Source organism: Panthera tigris, chromosome F2 (assembly GCF_018350195.1).
Source record: "Panthera tigris isolate Pti1 chromosome F2, P.tigris_Pti1_mat1.1, whole genome shotgun sequence".
NCBI lineage: Eukaryota > Metazoa > Chordata > Mammalia > Carnivora > Felidae > Panthera > Panthera tigris.
Window position 1 is genome coordinate 73,615,035 of NC_056676.1, and position 17,317 is coordinate 73,632,351.

General features: G+C 36.9%; 1 protein-coding gene across 5 annotated transcripts in view; it reads left to right on the forward strand.

The window, feature by feature from the left end:
* Positions 1-17,317, forward strand: part of PHF20L1 (PHD finger protein 20 like 1) — an 85,666-nt gene that overhangs the window by 33,135 nt on the left and 35,214 nt on the right. For 4 of the 5 annotated variants that reach the window (XM_042973279.1, XM_042973277.1, XM_042973278.1 and 1 more), the window contains 6 exons: positions 2,271-2,353; positions 5,898-6,150; positions 8,251-8,439; positions 8,682-8,888; positions 14,602-14,658; positions 15,849-15,956. In XM_042973279.1, coding sequence (XP_042829213.1) covers positions 2,271-2,353; positions 5,898-6,150; positions 8,251-8,439; positions 8,682-8,888; positions 14,602-14,658; positions 15,849-15,956 — 897 coding nt within the window. Of the gene's footprint in view, positions 1-2,270; positions 2,360-5,897; positions 6,151-8,250; positions 8,440-8,681; positions 8,889-14,601; positions 14,659-15,848; positions 15,957-17,317 lie in introns of those variants that run through there. The other variant, XM_042973282.1, reaches the window with a different exon arrangement.

The window sequence follows — 17,317 nt, forward strand, 5'->3', positions numbered from 1 at the left end:
CTACCACCTCTATGAAAGGAAACAAAATATAAGATACATTTAATAGATTGAATAGCCAAATATTTGTCCTGTTTGAGTAAACATTAGAAGTGGAAACTCTACTCATTTCCCTGCAAAAGAACTTGGTTCCCTAATTATTTTTCTTTTTATTTCAGTAGTATTGATTCTCAAAAATATTAGCTAGAGAAGAAAAACCTAATGAACATGATTTTAAATGTTAAGGAAATACACCATGCTACATCTGTTTCAGTCATCTAAAAGTATGTTCAGATGTGATATTAATATAATCAGGATTGAATCTATGGTTTGTAAGATTTTTATAAAATTATTTCTATATTGGCTTTCCCCCCACCCCCGTTTAAATCTACATTTAATATCGTGTGAGCAAACTATATAGATTGTTATCTCAGACTGGACCAAATACATTTTTAATATCAGTCACTGATCTGTCAAAAGTCAAAATCGTTGTGTAAAACAATAGAAATGGAAAGCCCCTTTTCTATTTTAAATTACAATTCTGGGTGCTGGATATTCAACTTTCTAGAAAAGGAAAGGTGCTTTTGGCCTAATTTAACACTTGCCTGTAGTACTGCTTTAAGGATACGTCTTTAATATTTGAATTCCTACTTAGATTACTTAACATCTTCAAGATAGTTACCTGAAAAAGCCAAGAGATGTTGCCACGTGGATAGCTCAATGTTATGTGGCATTTGGGGGCACTTTTTTTTCCCTCCTATTAACTACACTGTATAGACAGCTTCAGGAGTCTAGGGGGTATAATTGCTGCAGTAAGTTAACTGTTACGTTGCTGATTGTTAAACAGGCTTCCTTTGAAGCAGAGGTTTTGTGTAGCCAACTTTGTTTAAAAAAATTTTTTTTTTAACATTTATTCATTTTTGAGATTGAGAGAGGCAGAGCATGAGCAGGGGAGGGCAGAGAGAGAGACACAGAATCTGAAGCAGGCTCCAGGCTCTGAGCTGTCAGCACAAGAGCCCAACGCGGGGCTCGAACTCACAGACCGTGAGATCATGACCTGAGCTGAAGTCGGACATTGAACTGACTGAGCCAGCCAGGTGCCCCTTGTGTAGCCAACTTTGTAATGGTAGAAATGATTTTTGGGGCCCTTTTATGTGCCCAGTGGTCATAAGCAAAGACATACTTGTATTATACAAGCGTTATAAACTTGGCTATATTGACAGTGCTTGTCAGGTGCTTAGCAAAGAATCTTGACCAAGTAAATGCCTTTATTTATTTATTTATTTATTTATTTATTTATTTATTTATTTATTTATTAAAAAAAAATTTTTTTACATTTATTTATTTTTGATAGAGACAGCACAAGTGGGGGAGGGGCAGAGAGACAAGGAGACAGAATTTGAAGCAGGCTCCAGGCTCCGAGCTGTCAGCACAGAGCCCGACGCGGGGCTCGAACCCACGAATGCAAGATCCTGACCTGAGCCAAAGTCGGACGCTTAACTGTCTGAGCCACCCAGGCGCCCCTAACTGCCTTTAATTTAGAAATTAAGGCAGAGTTTTATTGTCCTATAAAGTTGATTTATATACTCTAGATAAAATATTCTGTCCTCGAAAATTGAGAATTAGTGATACACATTGGAGAAAACTGGAATTCCTAAATTATTTCATAGTTTATAGAATGAGGCTCTATAATATTAAGTTGAATGTAGGAAGGACCTGCACTTTTTCCCCCATTAACATAAAACAGATCCATCAGTGTTTTTGGCACTTTTGCAAGAAGATAAGGTACAGCAGGGTATAGGGATGAACCCATAAAGCTTTGGTCAAAGGATCCATGTGGAAATAAAAATTGGGAGTCGTTGTTTAGCTAATAATATAACAACAACAAAGTCTTCTAGATGTTTGGAAGGATTTCTCAGATCTTGATATTAACTCTGTATTTCAGTTGTGTAGACAAAGCCCATATTATGAGTATTAGTTAATCTAACCAATCTTTGGTTTCTAGACATTAAGTCGTAGAATTAAAATGTGTATGCATGTGTTTTTTTTAAGGATATCCTTAGGAGTAATTTTTTTTTTTTTTACAGAGAACTGATTGTGTAAAAAACTCAAGTTCTGATTCAGTCCCTTGAGTCATTATAAAGGGTGTTCATGTTTTTGACAAGTAAACTTTATATTAAATCCTCTATATTAAAAAGGATGGGGGATGTCAACTGCTAACATTTGGGGGAAGTTGATTATATCAGAAGCCAGTATTTTTTCTAATAAGCAATTTCTGTACAATTTTTCTCAAGGTTTGTTGGCATCCAAAGCTGTTGGGGTGGATGGTGCTGAAAAAAAGGAAGACTTCAATGAAACGGCTCCAATGCTGGAGCAGGTATGAAATGGTAGCATTTGATTTTTTTCAAGGTTCCCAACTGGAATGATCACGGAGCTATAGTATCCACGTAATTGAAATTGCCCTTTTGATTGGATATGGGAATAGGAAGCTAATTAATTGATGATATATTTTTAACTCTGCCTTCTCCAAGGTACGCAGATAAACTACAGACTTTGCTAGTGTTTGTTTTCGGTAGACTGGCATTAAAGCCTTTATCTCCAACATTTGAAGGCCTGGAGACAGGCATCCCAGGGTATAAGCTTCCAGCTGGATCACCTTTAACTAGCTTACATAAAGACCCTTACACAAATACTTTTCATTTGTGAGTTAAAACAGGGTTTTTGACATCTAATAAAGCTTCTTTTGTAAGAAGTTTCTTTTATATTGTAACAATTGGTGTTGTTAGACTGACTATGTGTTTTATGAATTGATCAATGAGCCATACATTTTTGCTAGGATGTATATTTTAATAACGACAAAAAAAAGAATTTTAAAAAACTATTAAGGGTCTGTCTTTAAACCACCTAATAGAGGAATTTAAAAGTGAAGGTTGCAGTTGCTAGATTTTGCCTTGGCTACCTTCAGATTCCCACAGTACCTGTACATAATGAACTGTGCATGCTTTTACATTCTCTAAGGGCTTAACTTCTTGGGCACTGTAAGACTATAAGAACACAGTAATAGCCATAACTGGATTTCCTTGGTTCTCCTGTTTTAAAATCTGAGCCTTAATGTAGTTTTAATATATCCTTTTTGTATTAATTTAATTTTCTTTATTAGTAGCCTAATAAAGAAGACTTTAAAATGAGTATCTTCTGCTCTTCTCTCTACGCGTTTTAAAAAATAGTCCAAATTTAATTGATATTGTATTGAGTTTTTCAGGGTTATTTTAGGCCTGATTTGATAACAGTGCATTGTTTTGGTGCCTCCATTAATGTTGTATGAAATCAATGGTCTTTTAAATTGATTAATATGTCAGCGAATCATACCTTCTGATTTTCTGTGATCATCAAGCGGTTAAGTCTTTGCCGTTATTGTCAGCATATCAACCAAATTTTAAGTGATTTTTTTTTTTTTACTGTGTATTACTATATTCAACGTCCCATATCTAACAATATTTTGTATTTTCACCACTGTTTATGGTATTCTCAGAATGCAATAAATCAGGGACTTGGTAATAAAATGTTTCTGGAAAATTCATTACAATGTCAATCTTTCATGATGCACAATCCTGCTGCGGTGAATGTGATTGTGAAGATTACTTCTTCTATGTGGAAATTAGTGGCGAGGGCAGGGCTCATTTCAGAGAGAAGTACAGAAAACAGCATTCTGAAATTGAGTTTATAAAAAAAAAAAGAAAGACAAATTGAGTAACTCGGCTGTTTGTTTGCATCATTAAGGCATTTTGAGAGTCCTTGCCAGTTTTGTAACAAAGAGACCAACAGTCATTACTGAAAACTTTGTAAATTATTTTAGATTTTTAAGGAACGTGATGCTGTTCCCTCATTTTTTGTCATTCAGATTGATATCATTGTGAAAATGTTTTGTAACCCAACAATTTTTATGCTGTTCGCCCTGCTTCAAAGTTAAAAAGCCGAGTTATAAAACTCTTACTTCCAAGTACTGGTATGAGCTACAGACTTAAAGGAGAGGCATCGATTGTCACTAACCTCTGTTGTCTTAATGAGTAAAATCATGAATGTCACTCATGACATAGATTTATAACAGGCCTATAGCCAGAACTTACTGTGCTAATGGATTTTCTTTATTGACACTCAAAAAAAAAAAAAAAATCAAACTGTGGTCTTGAACCCCAATTCTCAGATATTAATTATAGATTATTTAATTGTATTAGGGAATTGTCATGTTATATTTACTTTTGGATAAAACCTGCATTAGATGCATAATTCAGTAAGTTTTTAAAAATGTTAATTTGTCCTTGTTTAGAAGTTAAGCACCTTATCAAGATACTAATTTCAGTTTTCAATCTTGTTTCATAACTTTGTAACTTGAGAGTAATGGATGCTGTAGTGATGTCTCTCACGTATGTGAAGATGAACAATAAAATTGTTTATTTACAAGTAATGGCTCTAATTACTTTTCTGGCAACACCTTTTATGATAAGTTTAGGACTCCTTTCCATTTATGGAGTACTTTTTCAAACGATTAATCTGCACTTGTACACACGCATGATGAGTAAGTTCAAGACTAGAGATGATGACAACCGATTGAAGGGGATACTTGCCACCAGCCCTTTCTGTGGCGCGTCCAGCATGCCACCTGCAGAGCATCGCGAGGTGCTCTATCTACTTGGCACCAGCTGTGCATCAGACTTGGAGCGCCTTGTCCGTTAGCGGGAGCAGAAAGCTGTTTGGTCCCCAGACGATGCTCTTTCATGTTCCAGAGAACCACAGACTGCTGACCTGATGGTCATCCCTCATAAAAGATAAGGAAGCAAAAAGGTTTCCTGGGGACAAGCATGCTGTTCATAGCGTTAGCAATTTAAATCTGTAGAGAGGCCTATCTTAGCGTAGGTTATTTTTTAAAAGGGTATCTCCTGTTTTGTTCTCAGATCCGTGTATCAGAAAGAGATACAGCCCAGGCATTCCAACACCATAGATTGTAAATCCATCCAATGTGGCTATTCTCTGTTGTCTTTGGACACATTCACATAAATTTCTATATAGGGAGGAAATTGTACTGCCAAATGAACCAAGATATCCTTTATGAAAGAACTGACAAAGTTCTAATTTTTTTTTAAAAGTATCAGTTGGCAGGAGGAAGGTAAAAATTCTCATCTAAGAATGCGACGTATTTTGTTTTTAAATCCAATGTTTTTAACTTACACTTGGTTTTACTCCTTGGTTTTTTTTGTTGTTGTTGTTGTTGCTTGTTTTGTATTGTTTTTTAGTCTTTTAACTCTGTACTGCTGGTGGCTTTGATTTCATGACGCACTATGCTTATGAAACTCTAGCTTTCAGCACTAAAATGAGTTAAAGATAATGTTTCGTTAATTTGGTCATTGTTTTCCTGTTGAGATCTTTCTTTAAAGGGAAGCTGTCTACTTAGACTCCTGCAGTCAACTTGATAAAGGAAATTGTTTTTTAACAAGACATCTAAAAGTCAGGAGCTTAAATGTATTCAATTAAACGCATCTGAACAGTGGAAATGCTGTTTATTTACCTGTTATCGACGTAGTTGGTAATTAAGTGTCAAAAGAGGTGTTATTTCAGCGTAATACCGTGAAAATATTTGTCCGTCAAGCTATCACTTTATATTCCGAAAATATGATGAATAATACAGTTTTTAAAAAAAAAAACAAATGTAGACCAAAAGCCGACAGCATCCCTTTAAAGATAGCCTATTCAACTTTTAGTTAATAATTTGTGGGGTTCTTTTTGGTTTTTCATTTGTAATAGAAATGTTACATGTTGCTTAACAATGTTTTTGGATACTAAAGTTGCTTAACAATCAAAATAGAATACAAGAACAAAAATGAAGAAACCAAAATAAAAATATCAATTTTTTATTATTTATTCAGGCGATTTCACCTAAACCTCAAAGTCAGAAAAAAAATGAAGCTGACATTAGCAGTTCTGCCAACACTCAGAAACCTGCACTGTTATCCTCAACTTTGTCTTCAGGGAAGGCTCGCAGCAAGAAATGCAAACATGAATCTGGAGATTCTTCTGGGTGTATAAAACCCCCTAAATCACCACTTTCCCCAGAATTAATACAAGTCGAGGATTTGACGCTTGTATCTCAGCTTTCTTCTTCAGTGATAAATAAAACTAGTGAGCACAGATTTTTAAAAAATAGTTACTTATCCTATAAGATACATTAAAAACAGTTTGATTGTAGTTATATTGTATTTTTATGAAGTTGCTTTTTAAAAATTCAAACTTAAGTGGATCTGACAGGGAAGGCTTAAAACTATTTTCAGGGGCAAAAACCATATACATTTCTGACTGATTGACTGTACAGAGGCTGTACATTTCATGGCGCCAATTCTGTAGTTTGACTCTCCTCGATTAATAGTAATCCGAGCACAATGAGAGGCCTGATTCATTACAAAAAACCAAACCAAAACAAGGAGCTAGGAAGAGACTCACACTGGATGTTTTTCCTCAACTCCTAAGACTATTCTCATGGGTAGATTTAGTTCTTGTTCCCAGTTGTCTGTAGCCCCCCGCGATAGGTTTTATTCATTCTTGTTCTGGGATTTGGAGTTCAGACTTCCGTGTATTCTTACCGAGGAAGGGAGAAGAACGCTTCCTTCATCTTATTTTTAAAGGTTTTACTGTTTCAGTACCACTGATCTTTCAAGAGTTAACTTAGTCTTTTTAAAAATAGCCTTCCAACGTGGGTCTGGATATATAAACGGAGATTTGTATGGACCCTCTGCTTCTCCGGTTAGTTCCGTATTCTAAGTTAGAGACGGTTTGAAAAGCTGTGACCTGGGAAGTCGCTGGATAAAAGATACTTCCCTTCGTCAGTTCACACAAGCGAACTAGTATCCTGATTCGTAAGTGAAGACACATGTTCTTAGGAACTCTTCCATATCATGTTTTCTACAACAATTAAAAATGTTGGCATCGAGGAGACTTTCATCAGCCAAATATAGTCTCTTTCTCCCAATTCAGTTGCCATATTTTCTACCAAACTGTATTTTTGAATTTTTGAGCAGGCGTTGGTATTTTTTTTGTGTTTTGTTTTGTTTTGGTTTTGTTCTTTTTAATAAATGGGTAGGGAGAATGGGAACAGAAAAACTCCGTTGTTTCCTCATAAGCTTCATTTCATTTTGGCATTTACCACGAAATAACATAATGTTGTTAGTAGTCACCACAATGTCACGTGACATTGATAAGTATTTTGTTTTGAAATGGTTTTATATTTTGGTATTATAGCCACAGTGTTACAGCAATTGAATTTTATTCTTTCATTCTTTTTTCAATTATCACCATGTCTTTTTTTTTTTTTTTGATTTTTGTAATATGATTTTTAAGTACCCAAAGCATCGACCACTCTTATTTCCTCCTTCTAAGTTAACATGAGTATATTGGCCTGTGTAATCCTGTCTGTTCTAAATTCTTCAACATGTTTACATGCCCCGTAGAAAGAAGAAAACTAAAGGTTAAAAAAAACCCCACAGATTTCCAAACTTTTGTGTTACCTAGCTAGAAGATGCTTAATTGACCCACCAAATTAGTTATTTAAAAAAAAAAAAAATGAGGGCAAGAACAGTGTTATATTTTAAAGTCCTCATTATTTGCCTATAATAAGTACTTAAAGTTGTTTGTGTTCAATTTTTTTTAATGAATCAGGCCCAGAATGTTTATAAAAATCCATTTGTGGGAACGAGGGTGGGATAAACTTAATGTACGTTAGTTTTATTTTGGCAAGTAAAGCACTGACTCTACAATGCATGTCAGATTTTTGTCACCTATGCCCCCTGCCTTTTTGTCCCTTAGAGTTTCTAGATTTGTAATATAGCTAAAGAGATCTATCTATCTTTCTATCTATATATATATTTAATTTTTTTAAAAATCTCAGCTATACAGACTATTTTCCCAAAGGAAGAATGGCAACTAACACAATGATCTACAATTAGAGAATTAACTGTAGACTGTCACTTGGGAAACTACCTGAAATCCATGTTCCATGTTATTTTCTTTTGGTTCTAGTAGGCCTTAGACCTTAGAAGTTTTGATTAGCTTTTTGTGAATGAGGGCACAGTTTTTGCCTTTGATTACTTTTGGAACATGCCGTTCCTTGTGGATACCTAACACCATCAGAGGGCAGAATTTGAATCATTTTTCCCATTTATCTCCTTAAATATTATAAGATGATCCTGGCATGTATCTGCTTCGTGAACATTGAAGATCTTTTTCTAGGTTCTCCACAGCCTGTGAACCCCCCTAGACCTTTCAAGCATAGTGAGCGGAGAAGAAGATCTCAGCGCTTAGCCACCTTGCCCATGCCTGATGATTCCATAGAAAAGGTGTCTCCTCCCTCTCCAGCCACTGATGCGAGCATGTTCTCCATCAGTTCTCAGAATCAGCAAGAGTCTTCAGTACCAGAGGGTAATGTATATTGATTTCCTATAGAACCAAACATAAAAGAGATAAAGATTATTAGAATGTTAAGAAGTCACTACTTTTTCCTTCTTCCATCTTTTAGACTTAAAAGCACTTTGTTTACAAATATTTATTGAGTGCCCTTAGGTCAGGTGCGATTTGACGCAGATAACGTTTTACTCCACATTGATACTTACCAAGCCCGTCGACCTCTGTTAATATTCTGTTACATCCTTTATCTTGTGTAGTGCCCGATGTTGCACATTTGCCACTCCAGAAGCTGGGACCCTGTCTCCCTCTTGACTTAAGTCGTGCCTCGGAAGTTTCGGCACCGCCCGCCCCAGAGCCTGTTTGTCCTCATGAATGTCCCAGGCCAGAAAAGGAAGACGCACAGATGCTTACGAATCCCTCGTCCAGAGCGATAGCTGATGGAAAAGGAGCTCCAACAGCATCAGGTAAAAAAATAATAATAATAAAAATAAAGATTCATTTTATAAGGAGGTAGGCTTGCATTTAGAGGGCATAGACGCTCTCATGTTTGCTTCCGTGACTTTAACATGTAATTCCTCTTCATAGATGCTCTTGTGTAACGTCTACGGGAGAGAGGGTTTCACTTTAAAGTTCTTTTGTGCAATCATTTACCATCAGCCTCCCTGGACTGACTTCCTGTTTTGTCATTTTAATCTACTTCCTTCTCCTTGCTTCTTTCTTATATCCTGTTTTTGTTTTTAATTAAAAATAGGAATTGTTAGAGCTGACTGTAATGACATAAGTTCTTGGGTTTGAAGCCAGAAAATACCTAATGGGATCGGTATTCAGGTTTAAGGGTTTGAATAGAATTTAGTATTTAAGAAACACGTGGCTTCAATTTAACTGTATACCTTAAACATAACCCCCTATTTGCAGGCACACTCTCCGTAAGTTAAATGTCCTTTGTTACGAAGTCATCTGGGGAGCCTAATGTGCAAAAGCAGCCAGTAACACATTTTGGGGACAGTTTTATGATACTGTAACCTATGATATGGTTACATTATTTTATTCGGAAGTCTTAGAAGATTTTAACCTCAACCAAAGAGTATATAGGATTTAAAAAAGGCGAATACTAACTTCATATGTTCTTCTAGTAAATTACTAATTTGGAGATAGAGGGATGAAGGAAGTCGGAATTGAGCCAGTTCAGAGCTGGAGAAAAATGTAAGACTGTTTCTTGATCTGCAGCCCAGAGCATGAGGGCTGATTGTTTTAATAGCACCCGCCCTGGAGTCACTTTCTCTACCAACTCATCAGATGAAGCAGAAAATAGAGCTTGCTCTTTCCTGGCGGTGGCACGTATGAAAATAAAATGATTGAAGTAACTTACCTTTTAGATTACTGCCTTTACCTTCTTTCAAAGTAAAAACGTAATCTTAAATACACAGTTCTCTGCAGTTTGATTTTATCAATAAAGATTGAAGTCATTTTGTTTCTGTATTTTGTTTAAAAATTCCAGTGCCCAAATGTGAAGATTTATAGGTTTTGAAACATTTGTCATTTCCCAAGTCCGATCCGTTGCCTGTTGACTTTTTTCCAAGCCCCTTCTATCCATCGGGTAATTTTTCTTTTCCCTTTTCCCACAAAATTCCTGAATTACCTTGACTCTCTGAGATATTTTCCTGATGAAGGTCTTACACAGTTGGTGAATAATCTGGACTTTTTCGCGGTACTGAATTTATGAAAAGTATGTTAAAGTTATAATCTATATCCATTGGGGAAATTATTTTCAGACGTGCCTTTGACGATATTTGTATTTTCTTTAAATATATACATACATATTCTAATCGTAACGTGACTGAAACGTAGACCAATGTAAACAGCTATGTAATAATGAAGAGTGATTTTAGATTACATATCCTAAAATGTCAAAGTAGTGATTGCACATGAAGTGGAATCCTTGGTTGAAATGACTTTACTTCTAACCAGAGTATTAGCTTCGTCTTTTGTTAGAATTTCTAGCTTATTTGCGGACTTACTTACTGCTAATTACGACTGGGGTGTGGTTCTTGTTTCTCATAATAGTGTGTGGGGGGGGTGGGAAGGCATAATATTCTCTTTTTTTAAGACTTAGAGATAACTTTGAGAAAATCAAAGTAGTAGGACAGTATTCTGGAAAAGTGAATGGTAGAGAGGAGCTGAGATTTGTAAGACGACGAATTTGTAGATGCGTTGATGGGTGAGGATCTTCTGGGTGTGCCGACAGCTGGCAACCTTCATTGCTTAAATCAAGGAAGTGCATGGTTTAAATGTTAATTACTGAAAGGCCGTTTATTAGAGGGTTGAACACAGTCACAGTATCCGAATGTGGCATGATGGGGGTTCTGATTTATTTCTGTTACTTCTTGTAATTTTTTATTTTTGGAGGAAGTAGTGAAATTCTACTACTAACTGGACGCCTTTTTATTAAACCTTTGTGAGCCTCTCTGACTTGCATTAACATTCTGAGTCGTTGGCATGCTTTTATCTCTTACCAGTTTTGTTTCCTACCTTCTTTCCACTGTTTTGCAGTCTTGTTGGACTTCTGTAGTCTTTCATGTAGAATCACAGTGACAGCTGTTTTTGTTTCTGTCGTGTTTTGTTGTTTTTTTAATATATGCATATGTGCTTGGTTGGTTGGTTTCCATCTTCATTAATAAAAGGAAATTTTGTTACTTCCATAGCAAGCATTATTTACTCGAACTTGAGTCAAAGACTTTTCCTGGGGTGTTTTTGTCAGATTGAAACTCTTGGGTTGTTGAAGATGAGGAGGATGTTAGTCATAAGCTGGGAAATAGTTGAGCAGACTTAGATGTTTATTATTCATGTGTCCGAGGTACACACACTGTTGAGTTTAGCAGTCCTGGTAAAGGATTCATGAGATTATGCAAATTATCACATACACCTGTTCTGAAAGGTTAAAACCTTTCACGGTAGAGATGAGGCGTTCGAGGCCATCCTTCCGAGTTCTTTCACGGGCAAGTGTGCCCACATTCTGTCTAGTCTGGGTTAAGAGTGCTACTGCTGCCCACGTTACCAAAAAACACCAGCGGTAAAAACCGATGCCTTTGTTCTCATTTTACTATTAGAGTGCTGTATGTAATGGAGCCGACCGGTTTTAGGTTAGGATGAGTCTTAGTTTTGTTACCGTCTGGAAACGTTTGCTCGTTTTCTCATTTACCTACCGAGTGTGCGTGTAGCAAATACTGAATTACTCCAGCCTCTTTAAGGAGTTCAAAGATGTTGAAGCTCAGTGGACGGAAGGGCGAGCCAGTAATTATCACAGAACCTCTGACGCGTGGGCCGCTTGCCTGTGCTGTGGTGCGGTGCTGGCACTTTAAATAGATGAGTTTTAGTCCAGTGCCTTGCCTCGACTTTGCATTTACTCTGTAAGAGACTTGGGGTTTTTTAAGTGTTTTTCAGTGTCTTCCCTTGTTATTTGATTTGTTTATTTATTTCAGAATTGGGCAAAACAAAACTACAGCCAGGGACCCCACAATCTGCTTCTACTCCCACACCAAATGTTCCCGGCCCCTATGGAGCCTGGGGTTTCCATGGAGAGGCTCAGGGATAGCCTCGTTTTCCAGCCAGAGGAATTACAGATACTCAGCCTCCTGGAAGGGGCTTGAGAAACCAGTGCGCGCCGCCGGGTTTTCCGTCGTGCGCAGGCAGACACGGTTCAGAGACCTACCTCCCCGAAGGGCCCCGTCTGTTTCCATTGCTCATATTTTCGGCTTTTGTAGTCTGTGTTAGACTCTCCTGTCATATTTTGTTTGAAGAGAATGTTGTGTTGAAAAAATTCAGCCTAAAAATCACACTTCAATAAATCGAAGGCCTCATTATTTGGCTCCCAAATTCCAGCACACGGGGAATCCAAGGATGAGGGAATGAACTTCTCGTAAAACAGTTTTTTCTCTTCAGTTCTAGAACAGATCAATTTTAGTTGTCTACTTAGGTGTGTTTTTAGAAGTCCAGCCATCATTATTGCATGTATGAATATTTTAATATCTATGCTTACATAAAATGTTGACGTCCCTTTGTCAGCCCCTCAGTGTTACGTCTGAAATCGTATCAGTTGAGAAATCTAAAGGTTTAGGAACCGCTGGAAAAGTGTACGTAGACCTGATCCTGCAGACAGCACTGTTGTGTTTTGCCAGCCCGTGTTCCCGTGTTCCAGAGTGTTCCGGAGCAGACGCTCCCAGCCAGTGCATTTGTCCTCCGAGTACCTGAGGGTTCCCACAGGCAGCCCAGGAAGCAGTTTTCCTTTGAATCACCCTGGATTCAGTGCCCGGGACGGGGGGAGACCTTCAAGGCAATAATCAAGATCAAGTGCTGCTCCCGAGTATTGAGTCGAGAAGCTTGCGTGTGCCATCACTGAGGACTGGGAAAGCTTCTTTCTCAGGCTCGGTCTTGTAAATGTCTTATTATTTTCAAGCAAAACGCATCAAACACGTAGACTTTTTACGGTGCGGTAATTAGTAGTTAATAAACAGTTATTTTTGTAAAGTTTTTTTTTAAAGTTTATTCATTTTTGAGAAAGAGAGAGAGAGAGCAAACACAAGCAGGGGCAGGAACAGAGAAAGAGGGGGACACAGAATCCGAAGCAGACTCCAGGCTCTGAGCTGTCAGCACAGAGCCCGATGTGGGGCTCGGACCCACCAACTGTGAGATCATGATCTGAGCTGAAGTCGGATGCTCAACCGACTGAGCCACCCAGGTGCCCCAATAAACAGTAATTATTAAAGGAAGTGATGCATTTGTTCAGGAGTCTTGACAGTAAGGAAATTCAGTTGTATTTCTCTTTGTGCTGATGTTCCTTTCATTTTTTTTCTTGTGAAAGATTTTTTGTTTTTTGTCACGGAGACTATCAGTATTCTTACTTAATTTAAAACTTATTAGAGTCTTATTAACATTTAATTCAATTTGAGTGGTATTTTTGTATTTCTATTAAGTTTTTAAATTGTATAAAATATTTGAAGTAAGGTGCTAGCTTTTTTTTTTTTTTTTTTTTTGATTCTGTATTGGAATGTCTTGAAAAATCAGCAGCTTTGTAAATGGCGATATTAAAGCATAATAGACCGAAATTGTACATTAAGTGTACTTTAATATTTCTCTTAGATTAACCTCAGATACACATAAGATATTAGCATTGGAAACGATTGAGTATTGAGTTGAGAAGCTTGGTTAAATGTCGGTGTGTCAGCTATACCGTTATTGAGAGTACTGGTTGAAAAGATATTTTGGGATATTAGTTAATAGTACCCAAATCATTAAGGTTGAGTATTTTTAATGTGCAAATAGGCCTCTGTGTTTTCCTTTTAGAGAAAGACCAAAAATGATTTGTAAAATAATTGTTTTGGCTTTTATCATTACCTAACAACACATTCATGATGGAGTTCAAAGGTACTAGCTTAGTTTAGGCAACAGAAGTTAAATATCAGTTTAAAAATTTTAAACAGATTTGTTGAAAACCACTATCCTTTAATAAGAAGTTTAATTTTTCCTCTGGATGACCTAAAGAGCATTCGTGTCATAATTGTCACAGAAACAGGAATGTTCCACGGACCTACCACTTGGGTGCATTTCAGTCTCAGGATTGCCAAAGGCTGTGATGCCAGAAGAGATCTTTACTGATTGCTCAGTGCATTCATCTGTCTTTTTAAATGTTTGAACCCATGTTTGTGCTCTTTCTAAAAAGGATGTAGTCTTCAGTTATTACCCCACCACGGAGGAGAAACTGAAAAAACAAAAAAACAAAAAACACTGATTATTATTAGTCAAACACTGGTCTAAACATCTTACGGATTTTGACTCACATAATTCTGATAACGATGTGAGATAGTCATTCCTGTCTGGCGGAGAAGGAAACCGAAGCACAGACGAATTAAATGATTTGCTCAAGGCCAAACAGTTAACAAATGGTGCAGCCAAGATTTTAACGTGGGTAGTATGAAGAAACAAAAATCATCCTTCGTGTATCAGTTTTGGGGAGCGAGAAGTCCCACCTCTTTGTTACTAGTCCAGGCGATAAAATGACGTAGACCCTTAGGAGAAAAGAGTCTTAAGTAGACTTCTGTGAGCACTTGTAATGTAAACTATTGTCCCCTACTTTTAACCGCTTCTGACTAAACTTGACGTATTTTTCCCCTAAACCTGCAGGACTATCGAAACCAGAAAAAAAAGTGAAATTGGAAGAAAAAAGCTCAACAGCATTTGGTATGAACAGAAAGTAATCTTTAAGCAAAAGACTATAGATGGCTTGGCAGCGGGAGGACGTAGTCTGTCCCCTACTTTTTACCCGTTAGTGCTCCTTTAGGTGTCAGTGACCATCCGGGTTCGTATTTATCAGTGCTGTTCAGTTCCACATACGTATTTCTTAAACACATATTTTCATAGTATTATGTGTATTTTTTGTTGACGGAGTCGAAGGCTTCCTCTGAGAATTTTGTGTTTCTGAACATCTTTGTAGGATGGCTCTTTAAAAATAAGCCACCGTCTAATATTGTTGGGACTTAGGGCGTGGATGGTAAATTAAAAGTCATTTTTTTCAGACTTTCTTCTTTAACTGACCTTATAAAAACGTCAGTGAGTTTTCTGCTTTCTTTTCTGTCTTCTGTGCTATAATAATGAAACATTTTACAGTAATGGATGATAGTCTCAAATATTCTGTAGATTAGCCAGCTGGAGTTGGGTCCCTGAGAGTGGATTAAATATGTTTGATAAATTGTAGGCTACATCATTCTGATTTGGAACAATAGTTGAGTATATGTGATGAGTCCGTTTTAAGTAGAATACCCTAGGATATTGCTTTCACATCCATTCCTTTTTTTTTAAAGTACACGTGAATGGGAAGAAGGGTATTTTAAACTTTGGGGGAAAAATCAGTTTAATTAAGTAAGTTTTTGCACTGTGTTCCTAGCCTTCATTGTACACACTGGGAAGTGTTGGAAGACTGAAGGAATTACTTACGGATCGATCTAGTTTTTTATTTTTCCAGAGGAAAGAATTTCATTACGTTCTTTTTAAAATCTGATCTATTTTCTCATTCAATTCTCCGTGGAAATGCTGAGTCTCCTCAGTCAGGTCTTTCTTAAATTATGGAATTTCTTTCTTGCCACATCAGGGAACTGAGTATATTACTCATTTAAGATTTTAACTACTGTCTGTGTTAACTTCAAGGTGTCAGGAGTTGGGATTTCTCAACACTGCTAATGAAGACCCCCTCTTAGAGCCCAATAAGCTAATCAGGAGTTCCAGACCCATGACAGGAACAGTTTAATTGAATCCATCCACTGGGCAGGTGACTGGAATAGCTGATTAAAACATAAATGCTGCTTTTAGGTTAACCACAGAGCAACGACTCAAGATCAGTCACGATGGCTAACTTTGTGGCTCCTGTCATGTAGGTAAGAGAAGAGAGAAGGATAAGGAGAGAAAAGAGAAGAAAGACAAAGATCACTACAAACCAAAACAGAAGAAGAAAAAGAAAAAGAAAAAGAAATCCAAGCAGCATGGTAAGTACGCTAAAATGGTGATTACTGTTTCTTAAAATTCTCAGATTCTGTCGCTTTTTCTGTGTGCTTCCACCAGAATGGAGATAGGACAAGATCCTCATGTTGTTGAGGACCTGGGAAGTCCCTGTAGATTGTCTTTGGCTTTTGCCAGTTTTGAAAATCTGTAACAGTGTTCGCTGTAGTCTGTGAATTAATCCATCTGTACACCAGTCATCACAGCCGATTAGAGATTTTCATTTCCGGCATTATGGTGGACTAGATACCCTTGTCAAGTATGCTTCAGTATACTGAAGGAATTATTTTCAGTCGAGAATTACAATCCCCAGAATTAGCTTTCAAAAGTGAGGATTAAATAAAGCCATTTGTAGAAACAGTTGAAAAAATGATTTTTATTATCAGTAGCCTGTCTAAAGGATATCTTCTGAATCCTGTACTTGAAGGCTGAAGGAAAATGATGACAAAGGAGTGTTTGAGATGTCAGAAGAAATGACAAGCAAAGAAAATGTAAATACATGAATAAATCTGAACACTGATTATATAAATCATTTTGAGTTGTGGGCAGAAACAACAAAATGTTAGAGAACGGAAGTGTGTACCAATAATAACAGCTTTTAAATTGAGAAGGGCATATGTGTATTTCAGTGTTTTAAAGGTCTTGTTTTGGAAGAGGAAAAGAAAGAAATGTATTGCTTGAAGACTCCCAACAGGTTAAATCTGCAGTGTAGAATTGCTAACATGAATACTAAAAGAATGGAAACGTGGGGTATAATTTCCAGAGTAACAGTAAGAAAATGTAACGAAAAACCCATCCAAAGGAAGGTGATACAGAAAGAAAAACATCAAAGAAGAAAAATACAAATTACAAAATAGAATAGTAGACATAAATCCAAATATATCCATAATTCTAGTGAGAGAGATGATCATAATTGATTTAAAAAACCCAGTTAAAGGTTATTTTTAACAGACCAATCTAAATATAGGAATAGAGAGGACAGCAATGTTGGGGGTGGGGGGAAAGCATGGGAAAAAATGTGAGCGAATACAAACCCAGAGGAAAGTTGGAGTAGATACATTCATGTCAAAGAAAATAGTCATTAAAGGAAAAATCATTTCTAGAGATAGGCGACTATGTAATGGGAAATGTTCAGTTCACTTTATATCTTTCTAGATGTAAAATTTCCACATTTTATTACTGAATAAATTCATCATATCTTTCGTAGTAATTAATGAACAAAACTCAAAAGTATTCTGTAAGGAAAAGAAAGGTGGTGGCAGCACAGGTGACCTCACAGCTCCTGTCAGGGACGCTGAACTCAGCAGCTGCAGAGCCGAAGGGTTTTCTCAGTCGCCAGCAGGTATTA